General features: G+C 37.9%; 1 protein-coding gene across 6 annotated transcripts in view; it reads left to right on the forward strand.

The window, feature by feature from the left end:
• Positions 1–25,937, forward strand: part of GDAP2 (ganglioside induced differentiation associated protein 2) — a 70,128-nt gene extending 44,191 nt beyond the window's left edge. For 2 of the 6 annotated variants that reach the window (XM_032486940.1, XM_032486938.1), the window contains 2 exons: positions 8,182–8,325; positions 12,416–25,937. In XM_032486940.1, coding sequence (XP_032342831.1) covers positions 8,182–8,325; positions 12,416–12,463 — 192 coding nt within the window. In that variant the 3' untranslated portion in view covers positions 12,464–25,937. Of the gene's footprint in view, positions 1–2,248; positions 2,379–3,783; positions 3,926–8,181; positions 8,326–12,415 lie in introns of those variants that run through there. The other 4 variants (XR_004322594.1, XM_032486942.1, XM_032486943.1 and 1 more) reach the window with 4 other exon arrangements.
• Positions 25,938–26,369: the final 432 nt, after the last annotated feature.

Raw genomic sequence — 26,369 nt, forward strand, 5'->3', positions numbered from 1 at the left:
TCTAATCCCAGCTCTACCAGTTAACAAATCATTATTTCATGCAAGTTATGTAGCCTCTCTGTGCTTTAATTTCATCTTCTATAAGACGGGGATAATGATAGTACCCACCTTGTAGGGTTGTTGGAAGGATGAAGTTAGTGGAAACGTGTAAAATGCTTAAAACCTTACCTGACATGCGATAAATACTCAGTAAGTGCTAGCTATTATTATCATCATTCCTGCGTGTTCAGACCTGCGTGTCGGACTGCAGATCAGACATCTCTGCTTACATGTCTTATAGCCCCCTGAAGTTCAGCGTTTTAAAAACAGAACCACTCATGTCCTCCTCCCCCACTCACTCCCAAACAGGTTTTTGTATTCCCTGTCTTAGTAAATGGGACCGCTGCTGCCCCAGGTGCCTAAACCAGAAACCAAGGGGGCCTCCTTGGGTACTAGCGCTGCCCCACCTCTCACCACAGTGCATCAGTTCTGTGTGCTCACCATTGTCCAGCTCTACGCCTGTGTCTTTAGTCCCACTGCCTCTACTTTAGTTCATGCCACCATCATCTTCTACCTGAAAGGAGACGGCAACCTCCTGATCAATATTCATGTTGTCCTGCCTCCGGTATAGCACTGTTCCAAGTGCCTTCAAGCCCGCCTGGTGACATTTTCTTATAATGTTAATATAAGGAGCCTAAAATATTTATTGTTTACTGTAGGGCCCTTTGCAGAAGTTTTCCAGTCCCGGTCTAGGCCAAAAAAAAAAAGAAAGAAAGAAAAAAGTATCTGAATATATCAGTGGAATTTGGAGAAAAGATGAGTTACTTGGGTGTAAAAACCCAGGATTTAGTGATTTATTAGATGAGTAAGGGTGAAAGAAAGGACTGTTTCATCCATGACTCCCACATGTCATCAGATCATGGATTGGGATATAAATTTAAGAGTCATCATGAAGTAAATAGAGTTTTAACTCTTCAAATGTGTTAATGAGTAAAATCACAGACTTAGACCAAAGAGGACACTAATGACAGAGACCTAGGATCAGGGAAGGAGACCAAGAAGAAATAATCTAAAAGGCAGCAGGAGAACCAAGAGTGACTAATGCTGTGGAAGCCAGTGGATAGGAAAAGCATCAAAGATGGTAGAAATAGTTATTATTTTAAGCACTGTGGAGAAATTAAGTAAGATGAGTAGTGGAAAATCCTCATTATATTTCAAAACTAAGAGATGAGTAAAGACTTCAGTGAGAATGTTTTCCACTTTGGGATTTGTCAGTTTACAAAATTGTTGTTTCTCATGAAATACCATCTTTAAAATTTGCATGAAGTATTTTAAGTAATTCTTTCAGAAGTTGCAAATTTCCTTTTGGTCCTTCAGTGTTAGAACAGCACAGTAAGTGCTGTGCTTATGGAAACACTGCTTAGCCAGGCTTAAAAAAAAAAGAAAAAAAAAAGGTAAAATGTGTGAACAGTCAATTAAATGACTTTAATTGGCTTTCCCATTCTTCTTTCAATTGAGTTCTGATTACATGGTCTTATCAGATAATATTATTAACTTTTCCACTATTTTGTTATGCTCAGCAGGTGGCTAATTTTTTTCTTTCTGTAGCATTTAAGAAGTAGTTTTTGACTGTTTCCCAAAATCTCATCATTCATTTATTTTTTTGTTCATCCAGTAGTTACTGAAATTTTTTCTTCTTTAATGGAGACAAACAGAAGGATTGGCTTTGTCTTTAATATGTCTTTGCAAGAAGCTCTGCTATCCACACTTGTATTCAGTATCATACTGGAGGTTGTAGCCAGGTAATACGGCAAGAAAAAGAAACAAAATGTATCTAGAATTAGAGAGGAGTAAATAAAACTGTCTTGATGACAGATGACATGATCATTTATGTAGAAAACCTTATGGTGTCCTCACTTTTGTCAAGGTTCCAGGGTTCAAGATCAGTATTCAAAAATCAATTATTATATATTGCAAGAAGCAGTTAAATTGAAAATTAAAAAGCAATGTAATTTACATTAGCATCAAGAAATATTAAGTACTCATGGATAAATATGGCAAAAGATATGAAAGACTTGTACACTGTACAAGTTATGTTATTGTAAGACATTGATGAGAGAAATTAAAGGAGGCCTAAATAAATGAAGTACATATACTCCATTTTTGGATTAGAAGACTTAATATTGTTAAATTGTCAGTTTTTGCTATAATCTATAGGTTCAATTAAGTCCCAACCAAAATTTCAGCAAGCATTTTTCTTTTTTTGTAGAAATTGACCAGTCAAAATGCAAAGAATCTAAAATAGCCAAAACAACTTTGGAAAAGAAGAACAAAGTTGGAGGACCAACACTACCTGCTTTCAAAGCTTATTCCAAAGTTGCAGTACTTGAGACAGTGAGGTACTGACATGAAGATAGACAAATCAATGGAGTAGAATTAAGAATCCAGAAATAGACTCATGTAAATATGGATAACTGATATTTAACAAAAGCACAAAGTCAGATCAGTGGGAAAAGGTTAGTCTGTTCAACAAATGGTACTGGAACAATTGGATCTCCATATGTAAAAAAAAAGAAAAAAGAACTTGATCCATATCTTGCATCTCATACAAAATTAACTAAAAATGGTTTAAAGACCTAAATGTAAAACATTAAACTGTTAAACGTGTAGAGGAAAGTGTAGGAGAAAAAAGCTTTGTGTGACCATGAGGAAAGCAAAAGATTTCTTAGATATAAGACCAAAAGCACAATCCATTAAAGAAATTAAACTTTATCAAAATGGAAAACTTCTTCTCTTTGAAAATAGTTAATAGAATAAAAAGATAAACCACAGCCTGAGAGAAAATCTTTGTAAATAAAACATTTACCTGATATGTAAAGGAAATCTCAAAACTCGGTAATAAGGAAACAATTCAATTTAGATATAGGCAAAAGATTTGTACAGAACACTTCACCAAAGAAGATACGGAGATGTCAAATAAGCACATGGAAAGATGTCCATCACAATTGGTTATTAGGAAAGTACAAATGAAACTGAAATGACGTATCATTACATTTCTATTAGAATGGCTAAAGTTTAGAAGACTGCCCATACCAAATGTTGGTGAGAATGTGGAAGAACTGCAGCTCCCTATACAAGGGCTGATCAGAGGGTAAAATGTTGCAGAAAGTTTGGAACACAATTTAACAGTTTATTTAAGAGTTAAACATACACCTACTGTGTGGTCCAGCCATTCCACTCCGTGTATTTACCCAAGACAAATGAAAACGTATTCATACAACGACCTGTACACAAATACTCATAGCAGCTTTATTTATTAAGCCAAAAACTAGAAACAACTTGTGTGCTCCTCACTGGGAGGATCGGTTACCCAAACTGGCATATCCCTACAATACCACTCAGCAATAAAAAAAAAAAAAAAGAATGAACTATTGATATATGCAGCAACGTGAGTGGTTGTATTGTGGTGAGTAAAAGATGTATATATGTGTGTATCAGACAAGTGTACATGCCGTATGATTCCCTTCATAGTAAAATTCTAGGGAATACAAACTACGATTTTTTCCAGAAAGTAGAGCAGTGGTTACCAGTGGACAGGGAGGAGGGCCAGGAGGGAGGAATTACAAAGGACCCTGAGAATCTTTGGGAGTGATTATTATGTTCATTTTCTCGATTGTGATGATGATATTGTGGATGTACGCATATATCGGAACTTGAACAAATTTTATACTTTAAATATGGTTAACTTATTGTAAGTCAGTTATATCTTAATAAAATCATTCCTTTTTTTTTTTTTTTTAACTGCAATGAGATATCACTACACTGCCACCAGAATGGCTGAAGTTTAAAAGACTGACAGTGCCAAATACTACCAGTGATGTGGAGCAACTGGAATTCTCCTACATTATAAGTTGGAATGTGAATTTGTGCAACCTCTTTGAAAAAAAGTTATGATAATTTCTCTGGGGAGAAGGGCCTGAGGGAACTTTCTGGAGTGATGAAAATATATTTTTTTTTATCTTTATAGGAATTTTGCTTATACAAGTGTGTACGTTTGTCTGAACAGCAAAAGTACACTTAAAACTGAGAATTTCATCAAATGTAAATTTTATAGCAAAGAAACTGAACAAACATTTAACTCTGGTTAGACATATGAATGCTGTATTTAGGGCAAGTTCACTGATGTCTGCAATTTACTTTGAAATGCAGCAAAAAAATAAGATGAATTGATAGATGGGTAGAGAGATGATATGTGATGAACAGAAATAAGGATAATGTTAATAATTGTCTGAGTGGTTGCTATACCAGTGTTCCCTGTAAAATTCTTTAAACTTTAGTGAATGTTTGAACCTTTTCATAATTTTGTAGTGGAAAAAAGCTTTTACAAATTCAGATTTATCCAAAGAGTGTTCCTTGGTCCCAGACTAATGAGAATACATAACCACTGTTTGCTCAGATCCGACTTTAACCCCTCCTTCTCTGCACTATCTAGTCAGCAAATAACTGTCCCCCCGTAACATCATGGATGGACATTACCACATAGATTTCAGTGTTAGAACCACTAGCCTTGTCTGTGACGCCCGTTGGGATTGCTTCAGATAGGAGTCAGTGCAAATGGCAGGTCGTACGGAGGCTGAAGACCAGATGTATGATGTGAAAGCCGTTATGTTACCTCTTCATAATATTTTGGGATGGATAAAATGAGGGAGGGTTGAGAAAGTAAAACCCATGTGTCATGAAATCCACCATTATTTTATCCTAAGTCAAAAACTATAAATGGAGTGTTTGTAATTATAAAATAATGAGATGAAACCAAAAGATAGTAAAACAATCCAACTCACACTATTCTGATTTCCATCCTCTTCAGATCTTTTCCAGGCCACTCCACCCAAAGTGATAATAAATTGACTACTCATATAAATCAGTACTCTCTTTCTACTTTCAAGTTTACTAATAGAATGTGAACTAATAGTATTTAAACCAACTTTTGATTCTGGCTCTAGATTACTGGAGTTGCACACATGTGTGAGCAATCTTTTCCTAGTTTATGTTGTTTTGTGACCCCATGTTCTTGGCTTTGCATTTGTGAATAATTGGATAAAAGAATTTCTAGCATTCACAAAATAGCATAGCAGTCTTTTTTCAAATTTTTTATTTTCAGTTTTTTTAAATAGTAGATAATGAGTAATACAAGTTTATCTGAACAAAAAGTTTATGATAGGTTATAAGTAAATAATTGAAAATTAAAAGCTGAGCTATATAAAGCTAAAATGAAGAAGTTGAAGACAATGCTCTTGGGTCTCTCTGATCAGAAAACTTTTAACCAGGTTTCCACTTCTGTCTACTTTGAGTAATTTTCTCTTGCTAACGCCTGAAGTTAAAGGAGATGTTGGGAAAAAATACGACAGAAAAATATGTTTGTCTTTCAAAGATTGTTTGCCTAAGGTCACTGCCCATTCTTCCCCAACCCAGCCTTCTCTCAATTTACCACCACCACCTCACCAGTTTAGCACCACCTCACCAGTTTACCACCACCACCTCACCGTGTCAGAATGTGCAGCATAGTCAAGAGCCCTTTCATAGAATCGTATAACGAAGGGGACTTTATAACTCGTTTAAGTCTGACTTGCTCGTTATATAGATGGAGAGACCAAGGCCCAGATTGAAGTACAGTTTATTTCTCTTGTAGAATGAAGGAATATTAGACCATCTCTAAATAGTATTAAAGTACTAAGTCCAGAAACTATTTGCTACTTCTTTCAACACATACTGAATTCCTTGCTTTTCATGTTGGGTATTAATTAGACCCTATGAATATGGTATTGAAGAAGGCAGTCTCCACACGGGGGAATGCAGTCTGTTAGCGCACTGACTGCTCCCTCACAGGATGTTAGCTATGCAGCGATACGAGTAACCTCAGTCTGGTTGGAACACTTAGAGGGAAGCTGCTTCTCCAGCCTGGGGTGGAGGTGGTCAGTGAAAGCTTCCTCATGGAGGTGAATTCTGCCCTGAGCTCTGAAGGACAGTTCTTAGCCAGGCAAAGAATTGAGGAAGAGGGTTTCAGGACTAAAAGAGCACAACGTCAAAAGGTCCTGAGGTAAGGTACAGTGGAATACAAATTCCCTGCGTGGTCCAGTCTGCCCCTTCCTTTTACACCTTTTCCAGATTAGCACAGCTCCTTGCCTATGACAGGCATTCACACGTTTCTTTGGGCCATTCACTGCACTTAGTAATTCCTGCCTTGAGAAGTTGTCGTTATGCTTATACGCTGCTCCTTTACTAGAATCTAAGCCCCCATCAGGAATGGTCACATCACTGTTACCCTGCGTCACCTACAACCGTACACACTGCTGTAGATTACCAGTAGATGTGTAACTCCCTGCACAAATGCGTCTCCCAGCGTCCTCGAGGCTCTTCTCTGTTCTGCCTCTTCAGTCTGACTTTCTTTAACTCTTTCTAGAACCTCTGCAATCTCCGTGGTCTCTCCATAGCTCTTACTAGTTTACCAGCTGCCTCTTAGCTGGCTGTAGCGCTCCTCATCTGGAAGTCTTATTAATCCAGTTTTCAGAAGTTTGTGTCACTTAGGAATATAGCAGCATGTGTTTTAAAGAAAAAAAAACTGATACAAAAACCTGGTTTTGGGGTATGTGATTAAGTGACTATCTAATTTGATTTAAATTAACTCACTTGGTTTTAGCAAGGCTTCTTCCTGCCCCCACCTCCCGCCAAATAAACTTGGTAAAATGAGACAGTATAGACAGTAATGTTAATATTGGAGACTTTATACCAGTCATTAGTATAGCCAGAATAGAATAATGACCCAGGCCATAACAGTCACTGTGGAATAGGCCTTATATTCTTCATTCACTCTCATTCTTTATCAAATACTTAGGTTCTGTCTGTGCTGTATAAAACTTCAGGCTATTCTATGATGGTCTGCCAAGTATTCGGGAAATTATAGAAGTGAATGTAAGAACCTACACATATTCCTATGAAGTAGGAGTAGGGGCTATACGTGAGATTTAAACACAAGGTGATGCGAATTCAATAGAGGCGATAATCTGTTTGGAGCTGTAAGGGAGAAATAATGGTGGGGATAGTCTCTACCGAGTCTGGAAGTTTGAATAAGATTCTGACAGAGATAAGTTAGTGCAGTGTTCTCTTTGTTACTACACGCCTTTTCTCATAAGTAGGTATGAAGAAGGGACCTAGAATATGTAAAAGTTCTGGAACAACCACTAAAAAATGTGATAGATTGTCAAAGAGAAATTAACAACGTGGTTAACATCTGTGACAATGCCCAAAGTGGCATGTACTGTATTTGTATAATGTAATCAGTTATCTATGTGGAGTGTACTATGCCAGTGCACTGAGAATTCATATGCACATGTTACCTTCTTCTGTAAATAACATGGGGATAGCAATAATATTGTGCCTATCTCCTGGAACTGTTACATCAGCCGTTGGTAAACATGACTAATTATGAATGTCAGTTTGGAGAGATGATAAAATAATTTGTAAGTTCAGGCTATTACCTAGTTGATGCCAGTATTATTTGCTATCAAGAATTCTTTCTTTTTTTGGAACCAACAAATTTTACAGACCACCTTTTATTGAGGGATTGCATGTGGTGAAGTGAAACAAACAGAGGTGGCTCCACGTCCACAGAATATTTATTTTGTGACAGGCTGCATGCCAAGTGTCAGCTGAAAAATAAATGTCTCAAATGTTGGCAGAAATTTTAGAGCTCATTTGAAAAAATTCAAAAAGAGTTTGTGAGATTTGGCGATGCTAACCGTTTTCAGAGTACCAGCGAATCAATTATTCCATCAAGTGATGCGGTGGTTTTGACCACGGACCTCCCTAAGACGCGTGTCACGCTGCATCGCCGCCCACCACGTGTGTGGGAGCACATAGCCGTTCAGCAGAAACGGACGCTTGGTGAACAGAGCTCATTCTTACTCCATCCCCTAGTAATTGTTGCTCTAGCATGTTTCTTTTTGTTGTTCTTAGTGCTGTTCAGAATCCACTAAACTGATTGCATCAGTCACTGATGCACCTCAGCCTACACTACTTATTACAAGTTTTCTTTTGTTATCAATTTCAATTTTGAAGTCATTTTTAATCATCTAACATAAATTTCAAAATTGTGTTTGTATTCTGGCGACTGGCTTAAATTGTTTTTTTCCTTCTATTAATCAGGTATCAACATGGTTTTTTACCACCTTTTCTGTCTCAGGACTGAAGGACAAAATCCACCATGTGGACAGCCTCCACCAGCTCTTTTCTGCCATCTCACCAGAACAGATCGACTTCCCTCCTTTTGTCCTTGAATATGATGCCAGGGTAAGAAGTACAAGAATTTTCCCTCACCTGGTGTAGTATCTTAACTATCTCATTAGAGCAATGCTTATGAGCACAACATCTTTATTATAAGAGAATATTAATGCAATTAATGTGTTTTATTTAACATGATAGTATCATTTAACATTCTTTTCCTATAGTAACTTTAGGAAAATGCTTGGTTCTAAGAGAGGACTTTTCCCCAGTAAACGTTTCAGTGGAAGATTTTTCTGCTGTGGGTTTAAAGCCAATCCTTGCTTGTGTTGTCAGTTTTCTGCCACCTTTGAGATATACCTCTGCCTAATTTTAAGACTGAATGGCTTTTCATCTGCATAAATAGAGCCAGAAGAATCTGTTGGTATCTGACATTTTCAGCATTAAATGTAAACCAGGTAGCCTGTCTTAGTCTTTACTCTAGTAAAAATTTCATTTTGCTAAAAGCTTGTATAATGGTTTTAAGAGCATCAACCAATAATACAACCAATAATATTAACAGTATTACTTATAGATGCATTTATGAATCTTTTAAACTAGCAAAGGGCTACTCTTGATTTCCATCAAAGCTCTTCCCATGCTATTTATTCACATTATCAGTTTAGTGATACAAAAACAAAAACAAAAAAGTAAGAAACATGTTTGGCTGAAAGATTGTCGGTCTCCTTATGTAATTGTTGCTGATTACGTATCCTCATGCATGAATCAGGATATATCCGAAGGTTACATTAAGCTTGAAATGAATTATTCTCTATTGATTGTACAATGTATATACAGTAAATATCCTACAAGATGTTTTCTCTCTAACATTTCTCTAACTTGAGGTATAATTTCTGTTCCCCTTTAGGTGAAAAGCAAAGTATTTAACATTAATATTTAATAAAATTCCTTTTTTTGCTTTTGCGCAGAGGGGATTTGTAATGGGAGTAGCTGGATCATAAATACAAAGATTGCTGAATATGTGGGAGACGGGAAAAAAAGAGTGTCAGTTTTTATTTACTACAGATTGCTGGAACAGAAAATGGCCTTATTATTTTTTTGAACTGTACATCACTCTTATTAATATTTTAAAAAATGGATAGCCAGAAATCTGAAAGGCACTGAAAGACACTTTGATACCAAAAATTTGGAATGACAGTTCAAAGCTGACATCTGGATTTGTCATTTATTTTCTGGAGTAGAAATATATAAATCAGGATGTACTTATTAGGAAACCCAGAGGACTGTTTTGTAAGTCAACACATTTCCTGTATATTTAAGGGCCTGTAAAGTAGGCTTTCATTAAATATCAACACCATACTCAAGCTCGGTTTTAGTTTTTTTGTTTGTTTTGTTTTGCTTGTGTGTTTAGTTTTTTTTTTTCAATATTTTGTATATCAAATGCAGACCTGATTAATAATGTGATTAGTCAAAATTAAATTAAATAATCTACAATCTAACACTTAGGTCAGTGGATCATCTCTCTGTACCTGTACTAGAGCTTTCTAAAATTGAGGTATTAGGCCATCTGCATGTAAAGTTTAAAGAAGAAGAAGAAAAGGAAAGAAGCAAAGGAAAGTGTCAGGCAGTGATGTGGGAAGGGCAGGCAGAGGGCGGTCACAGTTTCTGGAGCCCTGCATGTTGTGCTGCAGTATGTGGGCTGCTTGGTAGCGGAGGGGCGGTGTTCTGCAGGGAGTACTGCCAGTACGTCCCTGTTTAGAAAGATGACTAAAGAATGTAGAGAGTGACTAGTCAAGGATAAGGCTGTAGGCAAGAAGACAAGCAGGAGGCTGTTAGAGAAAGCTGGAGGGGAAATGAGACTAGAGCCAGGGAAGTGGTCATGATAATGGCAAGGGTTTAAAGATCTTAGAGATATTTAGAAGTAGACATGTTAGGAAATAAAATCCACAGCATCTTGGTGACTGAGCAGCCAGCCATTGGAGGGGAAGAAGGAGGAAAGATGCCTGAGGTGGCTACCAAAGTTTCTGCTTTGGGAGACCTCTTTGGGAGCTAGTTGCCCCCGTCCCAGAGAGGCAATTTAGAGGAAAAGCTTTGGGGAGCTTGGTGAGAAGAGACAGGTGGTCTGTTCAGTTTGTGACCAATCAGGTTTGAGGTGCCCCATGGGACATTGAGGTGGAGGTCTAGAAGGTGATTGGATATTACCTTGTAAAGCAAAATTTTCCTTTGCTAGGAAGAATTAAAAATATGACTAGAGAAAAGGAAATGAGTGTAGAGTCAGTTATTTTATCATGTTCAAGTGTGCCTTGCCCATAGTAGGTTCTTTATTTGGTGAAGGTATGATGTGGTATTGGTTGTTGGCAAGTTTCAGCAAGCTTCTATTTTTCTGGGTCTAATATGACTTAGAATAGTGATGTAAATTTTGTAGGATATTTAAGAGGAACCTTTGAAAGTAGTTAGAAGGTAATTTTTATCCATCTAGATCAAAATGGTTCTTAGACCATTTTCAGAAAGGGAGCTGGTCAGCGTTCTTACAAATACAGTCAAAGAAGAGCACATGCAGATTTACTTGGTAACAGTTCTTCCAGTGGGATATCTTTCCATTTCTTTAAGTCGTCTTTAATTTCCTTAGTCAGTGTTTTGTAGTTCTCCATGTTTAAGTCTTTCACCTCCTTGGTCAGATTTATTCCTAAGTATTTTATTGTTTTGGATGCGATTTTAAAAGGGATTATTTCTTTACTTTCTTTCTCTGCTATTTCATTGTTAGCGTAAAGAAATGCAGCTGACTTCTGTGTGTTAATCTTGTACCCTCCTACCTTCAGGCATGTTTCTTAAGCTTAGTTTCCATGCATATTGAGGATACTGGAGTGATTAGTAGGTACAACAGACTGTCAGGAAGTTCTGAAATACAAAAAGAAAGTTTTCATTAATTTTTTTCAAGCATCCTAAAATATAGCCAATCCTAGGATTTTTTTCTACCTAATTTTTTTTTAATCTTTTTGCTACCTGGTCAGATTAATAGTCAGAAAGTAAGGTTTTTGTAGATAGTCTCTTATTTTCCTGCTTATGGTCCCAGGATCAATTTCTACTCCAGAGCATCTGCTCTGAAGAGTTGCAGGGCTTTTGATTCACTTAGTCACTCAGAGACCATTTAACTACCTGCTGTGTTCAAGACTGGATGCAGTTGATGCTCCTTAACTGTGATGTAAATATACCGTATTTACGCAATAGCAATGCTGTTCTCATCCCACCTCTTATTCTCCATGCCTAACTATTACCTTACATTAATGCTAGGCCTTTTTTTTTTTAATGGTCTACTGAAAAACAAGTTACTCATCAAAGAAATATTTTCCTAAATAATAATTAATGAATCTTAAGTCTCATAAATCTAATTTAGGGTCCATCTACCGTAAAGCTAACTGTCTTGATTTTTATTAAGATAAAGTTAGCCAAAATAGGTTCAAAAATTTCCCCTTATGCTGATTTGTTACTTTCTACATTTGACATTAAAATTCTGACATTTAATTCTCCATGTTGATTTTGAACTAAATACCCTAAAAACTATCATTGTTAAAAGCCTTGCCACTCAGGCATGTCGTGAAGACTCATTTCTGCCACAACAGTTATAGTTACTAAATTCCTCAATGATAATTTTTGTTTCATAACTCAAAAGATTCGGCACACAGTGAGACAACAGAGTCTAAAAAAAAAAGAATCTGGGCTTTAGATTTGAATAGACGTGGGTTTAAATTTAAATTCAGGCTCTTCTGGTTGCTAGCTCTGTCACCTAAGGTGCGTTATGCAATCTGTTGTGATCCTCAGGTTCCTGTTCTGTAAAAGCAGGATGTTACCTACTTTATGGTGTTATGTGAGGATAAAAAGGGATAATGAAAGAAAAGTGATTAAAGTGTCTGGCATATAGAATGTTCAATGAATGGTAATTTTTTTTTGAGACTATTACCATCTGATTACCTCTGCCTACATTACACCAGCTCTGATTGAATACAGTGGAACTACTCTGATGGCCGAGGGCCTGCTCAGGGCCAGGCACATGCTAGACGTTTTACATACGCTGTGTGGTTGACTCTAAATCCCTTTCTTTTATATTCCCAGTTAAATTGATCTTACTACTTAAAGTTCTTGTCTTTGTTTCTTTCCACAGGAAAATGGGCCTTATTATGCATCTTATCCCCCGTCACCAGATTTGTGACCTGCTGTCTTTCAATGCCTACTGGTTTCTAAGGACACCCCTTTCTCCGCAGATCACTACCTGCTGAAGTGATGTTCCTTTTTGCTGTATAGATCCAGAGAGCCTTTTGTCCCCACCTCTCTGGTATTTTTTTATTGACTATATATTTTCTGGCACATAAGCAATCCAAAAATGGTAGGCCATTCTATACTGTACACTTATTTTAAATTTGTATGTTTGTATCAAATGAAAATGTTCACTTTTAGACAGTTGTTAATAGAAATTGGGGAGCAACTTTTGAGTATCTTCAGTTTCCTGCAGGGACACTGGATTCTCTGTTAGACAAGCCACCAACATTGTTCACATCATCTCTTTAACATTGTTCGCTTTCTTCGTGTACTTGAGTGTTTCTCAAAATATATAGACCCAATGTATGCTGACCGGACGCATTGTTTGCTTCAGATCCTGGCATTGCATTTTACACAGATAACTTGGTTATGATAAAAGAAAACTGCCTGGCATCAGGGATGTAGAAATGTGTCTGATCAAAAACATCAACATCATTAGCAAAATATGGGCCTTAGAATTTTACTGCACCAGTTAAGTCTAAGATTTAAGGACTGAAGTTCCTTAGATTGTGTGATTTGTTATGATTGTCACTGCTCCGGTTTCAAAAGTGGGGAAAAACTAGATTGTGTCTTCAACCTTTTTCCTATAATCATAGGTGATTTGTTCTCCTTCTTCAACAGGACTGCACATGGTCGCACTCTTGAATGGAGAGCATCTTCTGAAACTCCATCAGGGAGCCTTTAGAGAGAGTGCTGTTTTCCCAGAGTCATGAATGATTTTGTTTGGCTCTTAGGTCTACTTCCTCTAAGGACATTTCCTAGCGGTGTGTCTTGAGTTGCTTGCATCAATATGAAGGAAGTGTGTTGCAGTGAACAAAATTCCAGACCCCTTTTGCCACTCAGGCTTAATTTGTGCCTTAGCTTGTTTATGAATAAAAATTAGAATTATGCTGCCTACCTCACATAGGTATCATGAGGATAGCATTTAGAAAGGGCTTTTGTTGTCTTTGGATGAAAAATGCTAGGAGTTTGTGTGATGGACTGTCTTCAGTTGGTTTTTACATGCTAATAAGTATACTTGAGGGAGGGCCGCAAGGCACTCCTCTTGTCCTTGGCTCCTTTCAAGTGATCTTCCTTTTCTTGGGACAAGAGCTGTTAGTGCAAAATCCCAACCCTTAGGACCTCCTCCCTACTTTGTCCAGAATTGCTTCTGGCCCTATTATTCCTCCCGGGCTACACCTTAACAAGGGGCATCTGTTAGCCATTTAAAAACATTACTTACTGAATTAAGGTCAAGCCATTATCATTTCCAGCTGGGTGTCTTTGTATTCCTTTTGATTCCTACATTCACCCCCACCCCCACCCTCCTTACCCTCCTATGTACACTGGCAATTCAGAGAAGAAAAAGAGCTCTTGTGTTCTGATGTGCTCAGGATTGGTGCTTCGAAGGGTCCCATTCCCCTATGCCCAAGTGAATTCTTCAGTGGAGAGGAAAGAAACCTTTGTTAATTTATGGTAGAGAAATCCCCCTCTAGTTGTGTTAACCCCATCCTCTATTTTCCCACGTAAACAAGGAGGGGCTTAACATTTCTTAGATCAGCAGTCTTGTCTTTGGCATGTAATGGACACATTTGTTTTGTGCCAGAAATCAAAACCACTTGTTCCTTACATACCCTCATTTGTTAAGACTTCTGTTCTGTTCCCTAGGTCGTCAGGTCTACACAGCCAGTCAGATGTCTGGTACTGAGCTTCCTCTCAAACAGTACTCCTTGAGTCTTGACCTTTAAAAATCTGATAAATTAGCTTCATCTTCTCCACTCGGTTGTTAGATCATATTTGAGGCATCTTTTCAATAGGAACAGTTGTAGAAATATGTCAGCTTTTCTTTGTTAAGGCTGTACTTGGCTACCTCAAATTGGCATTTGGCCCAAATCATTTCCTGTATAGATAATAGGGGGTATAAGCTACTTTGTTATTTGAAAGGAAGCAAACTTATATGTACAGTTTCTTATAAGCAATAATTTTGAAAGGATGTCCCTTTGCTATATTCACACCAGTATGTTAATGGTTAGTAACACAAGCAAGAATGTTTCATTGGTGTCTTAGGGTGTAAAGGTGGTACATATCACCTACATTTTATAATTTAACGGTGAGTAAAGATAAGGTTGCTCTTCTCAGTGAAACTAAATTTGGTATGGGATCAAGTTTATGCTTTTATAGCTGTCTGAGGTTTTATGTAATGAAGTTGTTTCAGTGTACTAAATCCCAGGAGGGGAACATAGTGACCTTGATATTGAAATGATTAAGAAACATTCAGTACGTATCTGCCTTCATCAAAGAGTTAGATAGCCTGGGTAACACATGTCACTTTCAAGAACACATTGGAGGATAAAGGAGTGGAGATGACCCCTAGCATCTGATGTTAACTCATAGCACCACCAAGTCCTTAACTGAATTAAACTTTGGTCTTGCCCAACGCTAGTTGAATTGAGAAAGAAACACTTCACAAAATATAAAGTTAATTCATGAATTGGTTCGTGTAAGGCATAATATGATTTTTAAAATAAGTATGTTTTTTGCTTTATATATTGGATTCCTAACTCATCTATATTCATTCTTAACTCATCTATTTCACTATTTCTTGATAGCAAAAATGATGTCTTGAAAAAAGCTCAGTCTCCGTTAGACTCTTAAGGCTTAAAAACCAAGTGGTTCATATATTAAAGATTTTCTTTTCTTTGATAAATATCTTATTCCATTGGCTGATGCTCTATTGTATTTTTTTTCAAAGTAATCCATGTACAGTCATTTGAGACTAATTAACAGGGGATTTTTAGAGTATTTTGGGTAGGATAAATGGATGTGAAGTTTAAAAGAATTTAAATAGTTCCCATTTCTAGAGAGGGATGAGTGTACTCAATGTAGTAGAAAAACATGGCTTGCCTACTTTTACCTGTCTTTTGTTTGCTTAGATATTGTGTATTGAAGTAATGATTTAATCTTTTCTTTGCAGCACTTAATAGGAAAGTGAGAAAATGCAGTATCAGTATAAGCTAAAAATCACTCTGTTTCCCCTGATACATTGTGTATGTATGTATATAGAGTCTAAATTGCTTAATATATGAACAGAAATTATTGGAATTTGAAGTACGGGAAGGAGAAGAATTGTATGGCTCTAGAACAGTGGATTGATTATATCGAGGACCAGAGGGACTACGTGATATCATGTAAACCTCTAAAACTGGAGTCAGCCTGTGAGCCTCGGATTGTGGTTCTCTTAAGTTACAGTCATCATGATCAGCGCGCTCTAGAGTGTTTCACTGGTACTGGCGCTAACATACCTCGTAGTATAGGATGGCTCCTTGGGTTGCAATTGCCTGAGACCATAAAGGGTAAAGAAGCGTTCTGCTTGCAATCTAGGTCATATCATGGACCCAGAAATTGTAAGAAATGCCTGGTAGGTCTAACTAACCATATATATATACATATATACGCATATTTACATATGTAAATGTTTACACACAATAATCTGCTTTACATTCTTTGAGTGCAGTTTCTATGACCCCTATGTAGAGAACACAGAGCAATAAATAGCCTCATTCAAGCTTTAATTATACCAAAATAGCCATTAGAAAGATGGCATCAAGCTCATTTTAGACATTAGTGGCTCTCTTGGATATTAGTTGTTAACTTTGATTTCTGTTTCCAAGAACAGTATCTTTGAATCTTTTTAAATTCAGCATGTCTTAAATGTATAGGGCCTCTGAGTTCAAGAAGAAAAGCGTAGATACTCTGTAGGTGAATTTCACTAACAAAATCATAACTGCTGAATGTGATCTGATATTTTTGTTCAGCAGTTAAAACGAATATATTTTTTATATACAATCATACTTTTTTTTTGGTAATGTGTTTTGTTAAGTAAGCACACAGTCATCACAAACTTTGCCAAGACTTTGTCAAACCAGATGGCCCAAAATATTTAAATAAAAGCTTAACATATGTAAATGATTTTAATTTCTACTGGGCAGAGGCAACCTAACAATGTTTTGATTGATGTGATCTTAAAATTTATTCAAAATTCAGAAAGTTTTTATGGCGATTTTGCATTTAAAAATATATTTTGATCTTTCTGAATTATAAGTTAATTCCCTTTTAAAGAAGGTCCCATTTGATGCAAATACAGCCAGTTAGTAAGAACCAGTTAGTAAAATGGTAATGTTTATATTAAACCCTAGATAGGACAGTATTTTTGGCTGTTTACACCTGGCATTTCTCTAATCACCAAAGTTAGCTTACAGACCAGTACAAAATGCAGTGGATTTTATTGTCAACATTCTCTGTGGAGACCTAGACTAGTGCTTCTCAAACTTTAATGTGCATATATTAAATCAGCTGAGCATATGTTAAAATGCAGATTCTGGAACAGTTGGCTGAGGTGCAGCCTGGGATTCTCAGTCTCTTTATTGTTTGTTTTTAATTGAAGTGTAGTTGATTTACAATATTGTGTTTCAGATGTACAGCAAAGTGATTAAGTTATATATAATATATATTTTTCAGACTCTTTTGCATTATAGGTTATTATAACATATTAACTATAGTTCCTTGTGCTATGTAGTAAATCTAGTGTTGGTTATCTATTTTATCTATAGTAGTTTACATCTGTTAAACCTGTACTCCTTATTTACCCCTCCCCTCCCCCACGATTTGCAGTTTCTAACAAGCCTCATAGGTGATACCAATATTCCTGGTCCCAAGGCCACACTTAGAGTAAAGGAGCCTAGACCATATCTAGCTTCCCTGTCTTCCCTGTTTCAGGTAAAGGAGACAGAACTATCATTGTAATTCCTTCTGCGGGCCAGGCACTCACAATTCATTATCTCATTTAATCCTCTTACAAATCCTGTGACAGGGGTGGTGATAGAGAGAAGTTACGTGTCCTGCTGTGCAGTATAGAGCAGTGCCTCTCAGACTTGAATAATGCACATCCCCTTTTAATAAGGAAAAATTCTCTTAGCTCCTCAGTTCTTACTTTATTTATTATGTTATCCAAGGACATATAAAGATAAAGCTAGATAGAAATGCCTCATGTTTATGGCTCTTGCACAAAGAAGATTATAGATCAGACACAAGCAAAACTATAAAACTAACACATTTTAAAATAACATTAGCTAAATATGATGGAGGATGACATTTTGCCAAAATGAAGCCGTCACTTGTAATGTGGTTATGGTGCTGAGTTCTGTAGGACAGTTTCTTTGTGTTCAGCATGTACCTACTACCATGTGCTGTGTGGTAGCTCAGTTCTCCCACTCTTTTCCTCTGTGTAGACCATCACTTTCATTTGTTTAGCACACATAGTGATGTTATTTGGTCCTCATCTAGTTTGAATGCATCATTTCTCTATTAAGTCAGCCTCTGTTCTCCACAAGCCTTCTACAACTAAAGCAGAACCCAGCCTTAACATGCAAGTAAATGCAAGTGCAAACCTAGGCACTGAAATGTTCTGGCAGGATTTGGTTTCAAGGCAGTTATCCAGATAATTCAGAACATGAATATTAATTACTTTTTAATATTTTCATCAACATGAAAAATGTCTAATACTTACAGTAAACTCATGGACTCCCCCACCCCCTCAAATACACATAGACTCTCAATTCCTCTCTCTCTTTCCCAACAAGAATTTTTCATGGTGGTTAATAGCATCGGTGCTTTGGCTTCTGACACAGCTGGGTTCAGACCTTGGGCGTGACCGTCTCAACATTTTGTGAACCTCAGTGTTTTCATGTATTAAACAGGGATAATAATTATCACTGAATAATTAAGAGAAATAAACGCAACCATGTTTATAAAGTGTGCATAGTAAGTGTTTATAAACGGCAGCTACCATCGTTTTGATTAGAAATAATAATAGCTAACATTAGAGGACTTACTGTGCCTTCAACTTCGCTAAACTCTTTATATGTGTTATGTATTGAGTTGTAGAATCAGGATTCAAATCCAAGTCTGACTCTGCATCTATTATAAACAATAATCTAATATAGACTATCAACATAAGTTGCTTATTTAAAAAATTATTTCATCTTAAATTATATTTTCTCAAAAAATTTTATTAAAATTAATGATGTTTCTTTGGAGGGGAAGTGACTTAAGTTTCCTTTTGATGGTTGTGTGATGTGTTAATAATCAAACTGACACGGAGTAAATGTAAATTTCCTTTAAAGGCTGTCATGCTGGGCTGTGGTCCAGCAAAGGAATATAGAGCTCATTAGGCTTCACCTGTGCATTATGTTCTCTTGCCCATTCAAGGTCTATAACCAATGGGAACATGAGATTCTCCCTGAATCTCGGTAGAGCTTTTCTGCAGAAAAATGGTTGTCCTCCCACTAATATTATCCAGATATTCCTGAATAGTCTGAGAAATAATACACAAGCATCTTCATTTTCACCTGTGAAACCTATTTTTAATAATCGTCCTAACTTTCCTTTAAAATAGTTTCTAGTAAGCCCTTTATCTTTTCCTAGTTTTCTAAAAAGAAAAATTCTGGCGTTCTGAAAAATGAACAGGTTTACCTGTAGGCTGGGTTTTAAAATTGTTTTGCTTTTTCCTCTAATTGGATGATGGGAGAAAACACCAGGAGAGAGTTTTAAGAGGAACTAATGTATTAAGAAAGATAGTATGTATCAAATTAAAATTCTTCTCTTTACTGAAACATTTGCAGAAATTATTGAAGTAGTGAAGACACGTGAAATGTGAGGCTGTCATTGAATTTTGTTAAAAGTCTGTTATAAAAATCTCCCTCTTTATGCTGTCTTATATAGAAGCCTGGTAATGGTCTGTGTTGTGGAAATTATTGATTCCTTTTCCAACCCAGCCTCTTTTTCCCATCAGCAAGAGCTTTACGTTCAATGAACGCATGCCTCTCTGTACATGTGGGTTATCAAGATAAAAGATAGGCTGTCTGTGTTACTTCACTGCCTCATCCCATATCACAGCATAAGAAAATGATTCTGGCTTCATCTTACAGAGATGGCCCAGTTCCACCTGATTTTCTTCGTTTTAGCAGTCTGTTATTTGATTTGGGTTGTGAGCCCTCCTTCAAGTTATTTTCCTCTTTCTCATATTAAATGTGACTGGTTTATTATAATATTTCTTTTACTATCTGGGTATAATGCCCTCTGGTTTTTTGCTTCTTTAGAATCCAAATTTATTCTCTGTAAGTAGCTATATAAAGCATTTGCCTATTTCATCACATCTTCGAGTTTAGATGTGTCTGGCATTTTCATATTGAAATGCATATTATAATTTGTAACATCACGTTGATTTTTCAAGCATTATAGGTGGGTTATATCATCTGTGAATATTACCTCTTATAGTAAAGTTGGTGTTAAAATTCATTGTGGAAGTGGGCATTGGTTCTCAAGCAGTGGAGAATCACTGAAGCCTCTCATCTTACAGATGAAGAAGTGGAGGCCCTGGCAGGTCAAGGCAGGTTGGACTCATAGCCTGATCATGGGGAGTATAGGTAGTTTGGGGACAACCTTGCCACCTATGGCTGGAACTCTTTGGTTTAACTGTGTTTGCACAGCTGCTTGACTTTGACATTCCCTCTTATGTCCTCCAAAGCAGATTTTTTTTTCTTATCGTTTACTTTCTATTTATGTTGTACTTGGCTCAGCCAAGTTAGTGAACTAACAGCAGAGGTTATCAGTCTTCATTCAGGGACTGTGAAACTATTTAGGGCTGAGGGGTTAATGTTAATTTGAAGTTATAGGTGTGAAATTTTAGTTTTTTACCCAACTATCCATTCACTCCCATTCACTGTCCACTTCTTAAATAAAAATGCCTCCTTCCAGAGAAGTTGAACAAGAAAGCGGCATTTAAAACCACCTCTTTGGTTGGGGGAGAGTATAGCTCAGTGGTGGAGTGTGTGCTTAGCATGCATGAGGTCCTGGCTTCAATTCCCAGTACCTCCGCTGAAAGAGAGAGAGATAGAGAGAAACCATCCCTTTGGAAACCAAATAACACTGAGAAAATGCTGATCTGAATGTGACGAACTTAAACCACTTTCAGAACTGCACGGACTTCGGCAGTGCTTCCCTCTCCAGTGCCAAAGGTGTGCCAGAATCGGCTCCGTATTCAAAGCGTAGAGACTCTGCAGGAGAAGCTAAATTCTTATCCATGAGCACATTTTCTGATGTTTAGTTTTACAGCACAGAAATTGTCTCCTTCACTTGTTCCTGAATCGGTGAGCAAGATCACAGTACAGAAGACTGCACTTCTCGTTGGCTCCACCTTACTGCAAGGCCAGGAGGTAGGGAATGCAGTCTAACTGTGGGCCCGGGAAGGGAAGGATAGGAATTTGGTGCCCAGCTTTCTGCAATAATTTAGGCAGTCTACTATGTGCTAGAGAAAACTAATTGTAAGAAATATATTCCAGTGAAGTAGAAATGAATTACTCTGTAATGAAAGAAATGTTCCGCTCGAGGTATGTTAAATGTCAGGGAAGGGCACTGGCACGTGATCACAGCTTTGCCTAGAAGAAATTCCCATGGTGTGGCATACAGGACACAAGTGTAAACTGCAGCTCCCAGTATCCAGACCCTCCATCACCAAATGTGCATATCCTCTACAGCAGACAGAATAGGGGGGCATCCAGATGCCCTTTACTGAGTCTTGTAATATCTTAACTACTTAAAGTCAGGGGATCAAGAGTGTTGACCTGTTAGAAATGCAGACTCTTAGGCCTCACCCCAGAACCATGGAATCAGACTCTGCGTTTTATCAAAGTTCCTCGGGTGATTTGCATCCACATTAAGGTTTGAGGGTCGCAGGCTGTGGTGCTTACTGGTATGAGTTTAACCAGATTGCTGTCTCTCTATCCTTTCACTTCCTCATCTGTAAAATGGGTAGTAATTGGATGTTGGGGTAGCTCTCTAGAGATAATGTACACAAATATTAAATAACACCTGGCACTTAGCAAGCACTGGATGGTTTCTCACACTAGGTTTTTACTTTTAACAATAACTGTAAGGAGATACAGCTCTCTGAACTGTTTGAATTCATCCTCTTTCAACCCTTATTGATATCACACTAAGGTCTTTAGCTCTTTGAAATGGTGAGAGGGTTTTTTATTCATATGGCTTAGTGTTCCTTAGAAATGAGTAAGCACAGATAAAGTAAACATTTCCTAAGTCGGCAAATGGTGTTTGTCCTAGTAAACCCTAATGTAGACAGCAGCCGTGATTTCAGTCAATGACTTATCAAGCTATAAACTTTAAATATACCCAGAAACAATCTGCTAATATACTGAACCTTGAGAGACACTAACTTCTTAAGGGATTTTAGTCATAACGTGTATCATAACCTTAGATTAAGTTAAATGTGAGAAATCAGATATTTGCAGATGAAATAATTTTGTTCAACCAGAAAATAACTTGGTTTTCAACCTTTTTGGAAGTGTGTTTTAGTAGTATAATCTTTATGATTCATTTAGTAAGTTTAATATATGCACATCAAAGTTAATTTTTGCTTTATGTGATGATTTAGAAAGCACATCTAGATCTTCAGTGCCTCAAGTTCATCCTTTTAATACTGGTCCTCTTAATTCTTTATGGTCGGTATAGAAAGTTATCAGAGATAAGGCTTAATGTGTACCGCTCTAAGAATACAACCTGGGACTTAAGAGCATCTTTAAAGTCAGTTCCTAATATGAGCTTACAGGACTTTTTCCACTTTCTCTTATAATAAATTATAATTTTAGAATTCCAGTTTAACTAAATTATGATTACTGTTGTTATGGGTGGTTTGCTTGAGACGCATCAAATTCTTTAAAATTGGGAAATAAATTGAAAGACCTTAATTCTTATGGCCTTCACTCAAAGAAAGGAGCAAGCCAAGAACCACTAACCTTTTAGTTCAAATAGGAATATCTAAGGCTAACTCTGTATTCACCCCTGTGCACTTAGATCTGGCTTTCCAATCCACAGGGAAATGAACTTCACATTTGACAAGTGAAGTCCAGATGCTGCATGGTGGTTTTCTTTGTACAGCACTCAGTACAGGACCAGAACTACGAGCTGCTAACACTCGCTTGTGGAATCCATCTTGTTGGTGTGGTCCAACTTTTTCTCACATGACCCCCCATGGGTGTTAGACAAGAAGTGGGGAAAAGGCAAGAAGCCCACTCTCAAATTCACAATAGTGAAATGCACAGTGTTAAGACCACTGTGTGTCTAAGAGGGTTTTTTTGTTCGTTTTGTTTTTATGTTTGTAATTTATTGTAACACGTACCAAAATCAAATTGTAATACAATCCTACCGTATATTCCTTTTGAATATAAAGACTCCTATTTCTACTCTAATCTTACAGAGTACATCCTTTTTTCGTATGTTCATTGTTATTTTCTCTTCCCTTTTTTTTCTTCAGCAGCTTTGATGAGATCTAATTCACAAATCATAAAATTCAGCCATTTAAAGTGTACCATTCAGTGGTTTTTAGTATACTCAGAGTTGCATAACCATCACCATCTTCTACTTTTAGAACATTTTCAACATCCTAAATGGAAATGCCGTGCTCATTAACAGTCATTCCCCATTCCCACCCCCCTCCTTCCTCCCTCCTGAGTCTGGGTTTTACTGCAATGTGTCCTCCCTCTAAGACACTTCATGTTGCACTCGCTGGTAGAACGGTGCCTCAGTAATTATTTGTTGAGTAAATTAATACCCACAGAAGCCGCTAGCCAGGGCTGGCAACTAAGGAGTAATTGAAAGGAAAGTGGAATCGGTGTCAAAAGACTGTGATTCAAGTCCTGACTGACGCTAACTAGCGGTGTTGGGTTGGGTTTAGAGCCACTTACCCCTTCTAAGCCTCCGTGTTCACATCCGCAAAATGTACTTTTATTTTTTTAACTTGAAGTATAGCCAGTTTACAATGTGGTGTCCATTTTTGCTGTACAGCATCATGTTTCAGTCCTACACTTCCGTATGTATATTAGATCCATAAAATGTCAGTAGCAATATCTACTTCATAGGATGGGTGTGAGAATCACTTGAGAAAATCTGGTCAGAGCACTTGGCACAGTGCCTGACCCCCACTAGGAAACGGTCATTAATATTTGTTCGTCAATGAAAGAGACACCCCTAGGGTGGCGACCAGGGGAAATTCTTGCTGCCAGATTGCTCTGATATCTGATCTGGAAGAAGATATTTCCCCTGGTCACCACCCTAGGTGTTCAGAGTAGTGGCTTAGCACTTTCCTTGCCTCAGTCTCCCCTTTTCCTTCCTCCAAAAGGAGAATCCTGGAGGACAACTTACAGCTACTTACCTTCCCTGGCCTCACAGCCGCGGCCTCTCCCGCTTCTGCGCTGAGGGCTGTTTCCTCTCCCCGTGCTGATGCTCAGTCTCACGGAGGGTCCGTGCTCAGGATAGAAGCAAGCATTTTTGTCCATCAGCTGTGAGGAACTGACCTTCTCGGGTGGATCACCATCCTCTCATCACACCTGCAGCAGCGTGTGCGGCTCCTCCCCTCACTGTGGGTGCTGAAACCCTCTCCAGGAGGATAAGCTGCCTAATTTTGGCAGCTGGCAGCCTTGGGCTGATCACTAGGCCTTTCAGGGACTAGGGGACGTGTTTAGCTGTCTTTTTCTCTCTTCCAGCTACCACCTCCCTCTGCCCCCAGAGTTGCCTCAGCCGATTTACTATATACATGCATCTTATGCAAACATTTGGATAACAGGCATCGTAAATGTATTATCTCTAATCCTTAGAATAACCTTGAAAGCTAGGTATTTACCCCATTTTATGGGGGTGGGGGGACTCTTAAAGTAAAGAAATTAACCATAGGTAATATCAGGGAATAGGTTTTGGAAAGGCAGAGAAGATGGGGTAAATCTACCAATACAAAGCTGCTTAAACTGCTGGGCTCTCCATTCGTGGCATCGGTCTGGTGTAGAGAAGTATGGGCTTCAATTCACATTGCATCTCAGCCATTTACTAGCCTTGTGGCCTTGGACTCCCTTCCCAGCCTCCTTGAATTTCAGTCCTTTCATATGTAAATAGTACTTACCTCTGAGAGTTGCTGGGTGGAATCCAATGACTTACTAGTTCTAAAATTCTCATAAATATTAGCTGCTGTCTTACTTAAATATTCTAGTTGCTGTGATCAAAGTGTGTCGGATGCACTTGGCTCTCTAAGTTATGTCACATTACCATTTTAGAAGATGTATGGGTTATTTGATACGTCTCTCCTTCCAGAGAAAATGACGTTTGAAATCAGTGGTTGACAAACATTTTTGGTAAAGAGCCAGATAGTAAATGTATTAGGCTTTTCGGGCCGTATGGTCTCTTGTCACAACTCCTCAGCCGTGCTGCCTGTAGTGTGAAAGCAGCCATGCCATAGACAGTGCTTACGCAGATGGGTGTGCCTGTGTTCCGGTAAGACTATGCAGACTGGAATGTAAATAATTTTCAAGTATAATGAAATACTATTTCTCTTTATTTTCAACCGTTTTTAAGAACGTAAAATTCACACTTAGCTTGAGGGCCATGTAAGAACAGGCAGTGGGCCATAGTTTTGCTAACCCCTTTTTAAATAATTCAGCGGTTCTTTAAAGCTGATGAAGTCAGCAAAGTTCTCATCAGGGAAAAGCCATGTGGAGAAAGCAGAGTAAGAGGCAGTTGGACTATCAACTAGCTGGTCCAGATCACGGCTATGTTAATCACTCCCTTGTCTCACACACTCATGCATCCTCTTCGAGCTTAACCTTTTCATCTATAAAAATGAAGTAGTAATAGCTCTCTGACCTGTACCTACTTCCTCCTGGTAAAGGGAGTTGAATAATTATCATTTATTGAATTCATACCTTTGTGCCAGCTATTTGAATCATTTTAGTTCCAACCCTCTGACGATCCACATGTTACAGATGCAGAAATGGAGGCTCAGAGGAAATAACCTGCTGAAAGTTACAATACCGGTGTCTAATCGTGGGTGTCCTGACTCCCATCAATCCTCCAACCCTCTCAATAGAACACAGACTCCATGAGAGCAGGGACCTCGCTGGCCTTGCTCGGTGCAGTATCCCCAGTGCCTGGACTAGTACCTGTATATGATAGGCATTGTGTAAGTGCTTGTTAAATAAATGAATGAAGGAGCTTTTCCATTATGCCAGTGGTTCTTAGTCTTCTTCAAGATCAAGGATATCTTTGGGACACAAAAAGTTCTAGACCATCTCGCCAGATATATTAAATCTCAGACTGAGACATCTTGCCTTAAACATTTGGCCAACTACTGAAAGGAGATGCTGTCTACATGTTCTGAATGATACTGATTATAATTCTTTCCATCAAGTATGAAACCAGGACTTGGAGATGTCTTGTTTCTTTCCTGTTCTTGAAATCATGATATTAAAGGCATTAAACAAGGCCTAAAATATTTTCTTCTCCACAGTTGCTCATAGCTCCTGGGCACACTTTTTAAAGCTCTTGATTCCCTTAAAAATCACTTTCTCAAAACGTTCCTTAAAAATGACTTTTATTGGGTCCAAGCTGCTTCAACATGAAAAGGGGAGAAGCCAAAGCCTATTAAGACTAACATGTAGCTTTTTGCCTTCAAAACACAGCTGTGAGGGCACTGTCTCCTTACTGCCCAAAGGCCAGCCAGATCTGAATGCAGTGTGTTACTCAGAACAGGCCTGCTGCTGCTTCTGCAGCTTGTTCGTTGCTTACCACTTTGCTTTCTACCCCATGGCCTCCTGTTTGGTCGATGAGAGAGGGTTAATATTCCAACATTATTAGATTCAGATGGTACTTTTTTTTAATTTCATCCTATACAGCGTCTCTTCTTTACAGACCCTTATCCTTTA

The sequence above is a fragment of the Camelus ferus genome, chromosome 9, assembly GCF_009834535.1.
Source record: "Camelus ferus isolate YT-003-E chromosome 9, BCGSAC_Cfer_1.0, whole genome shotgun sequence".
Lineage (NCBI taxonomy): Eukaryota > Metazoa > Chordata > Mammalia > Artiodactyla > Camelidae > Camelus > Camelus ferus.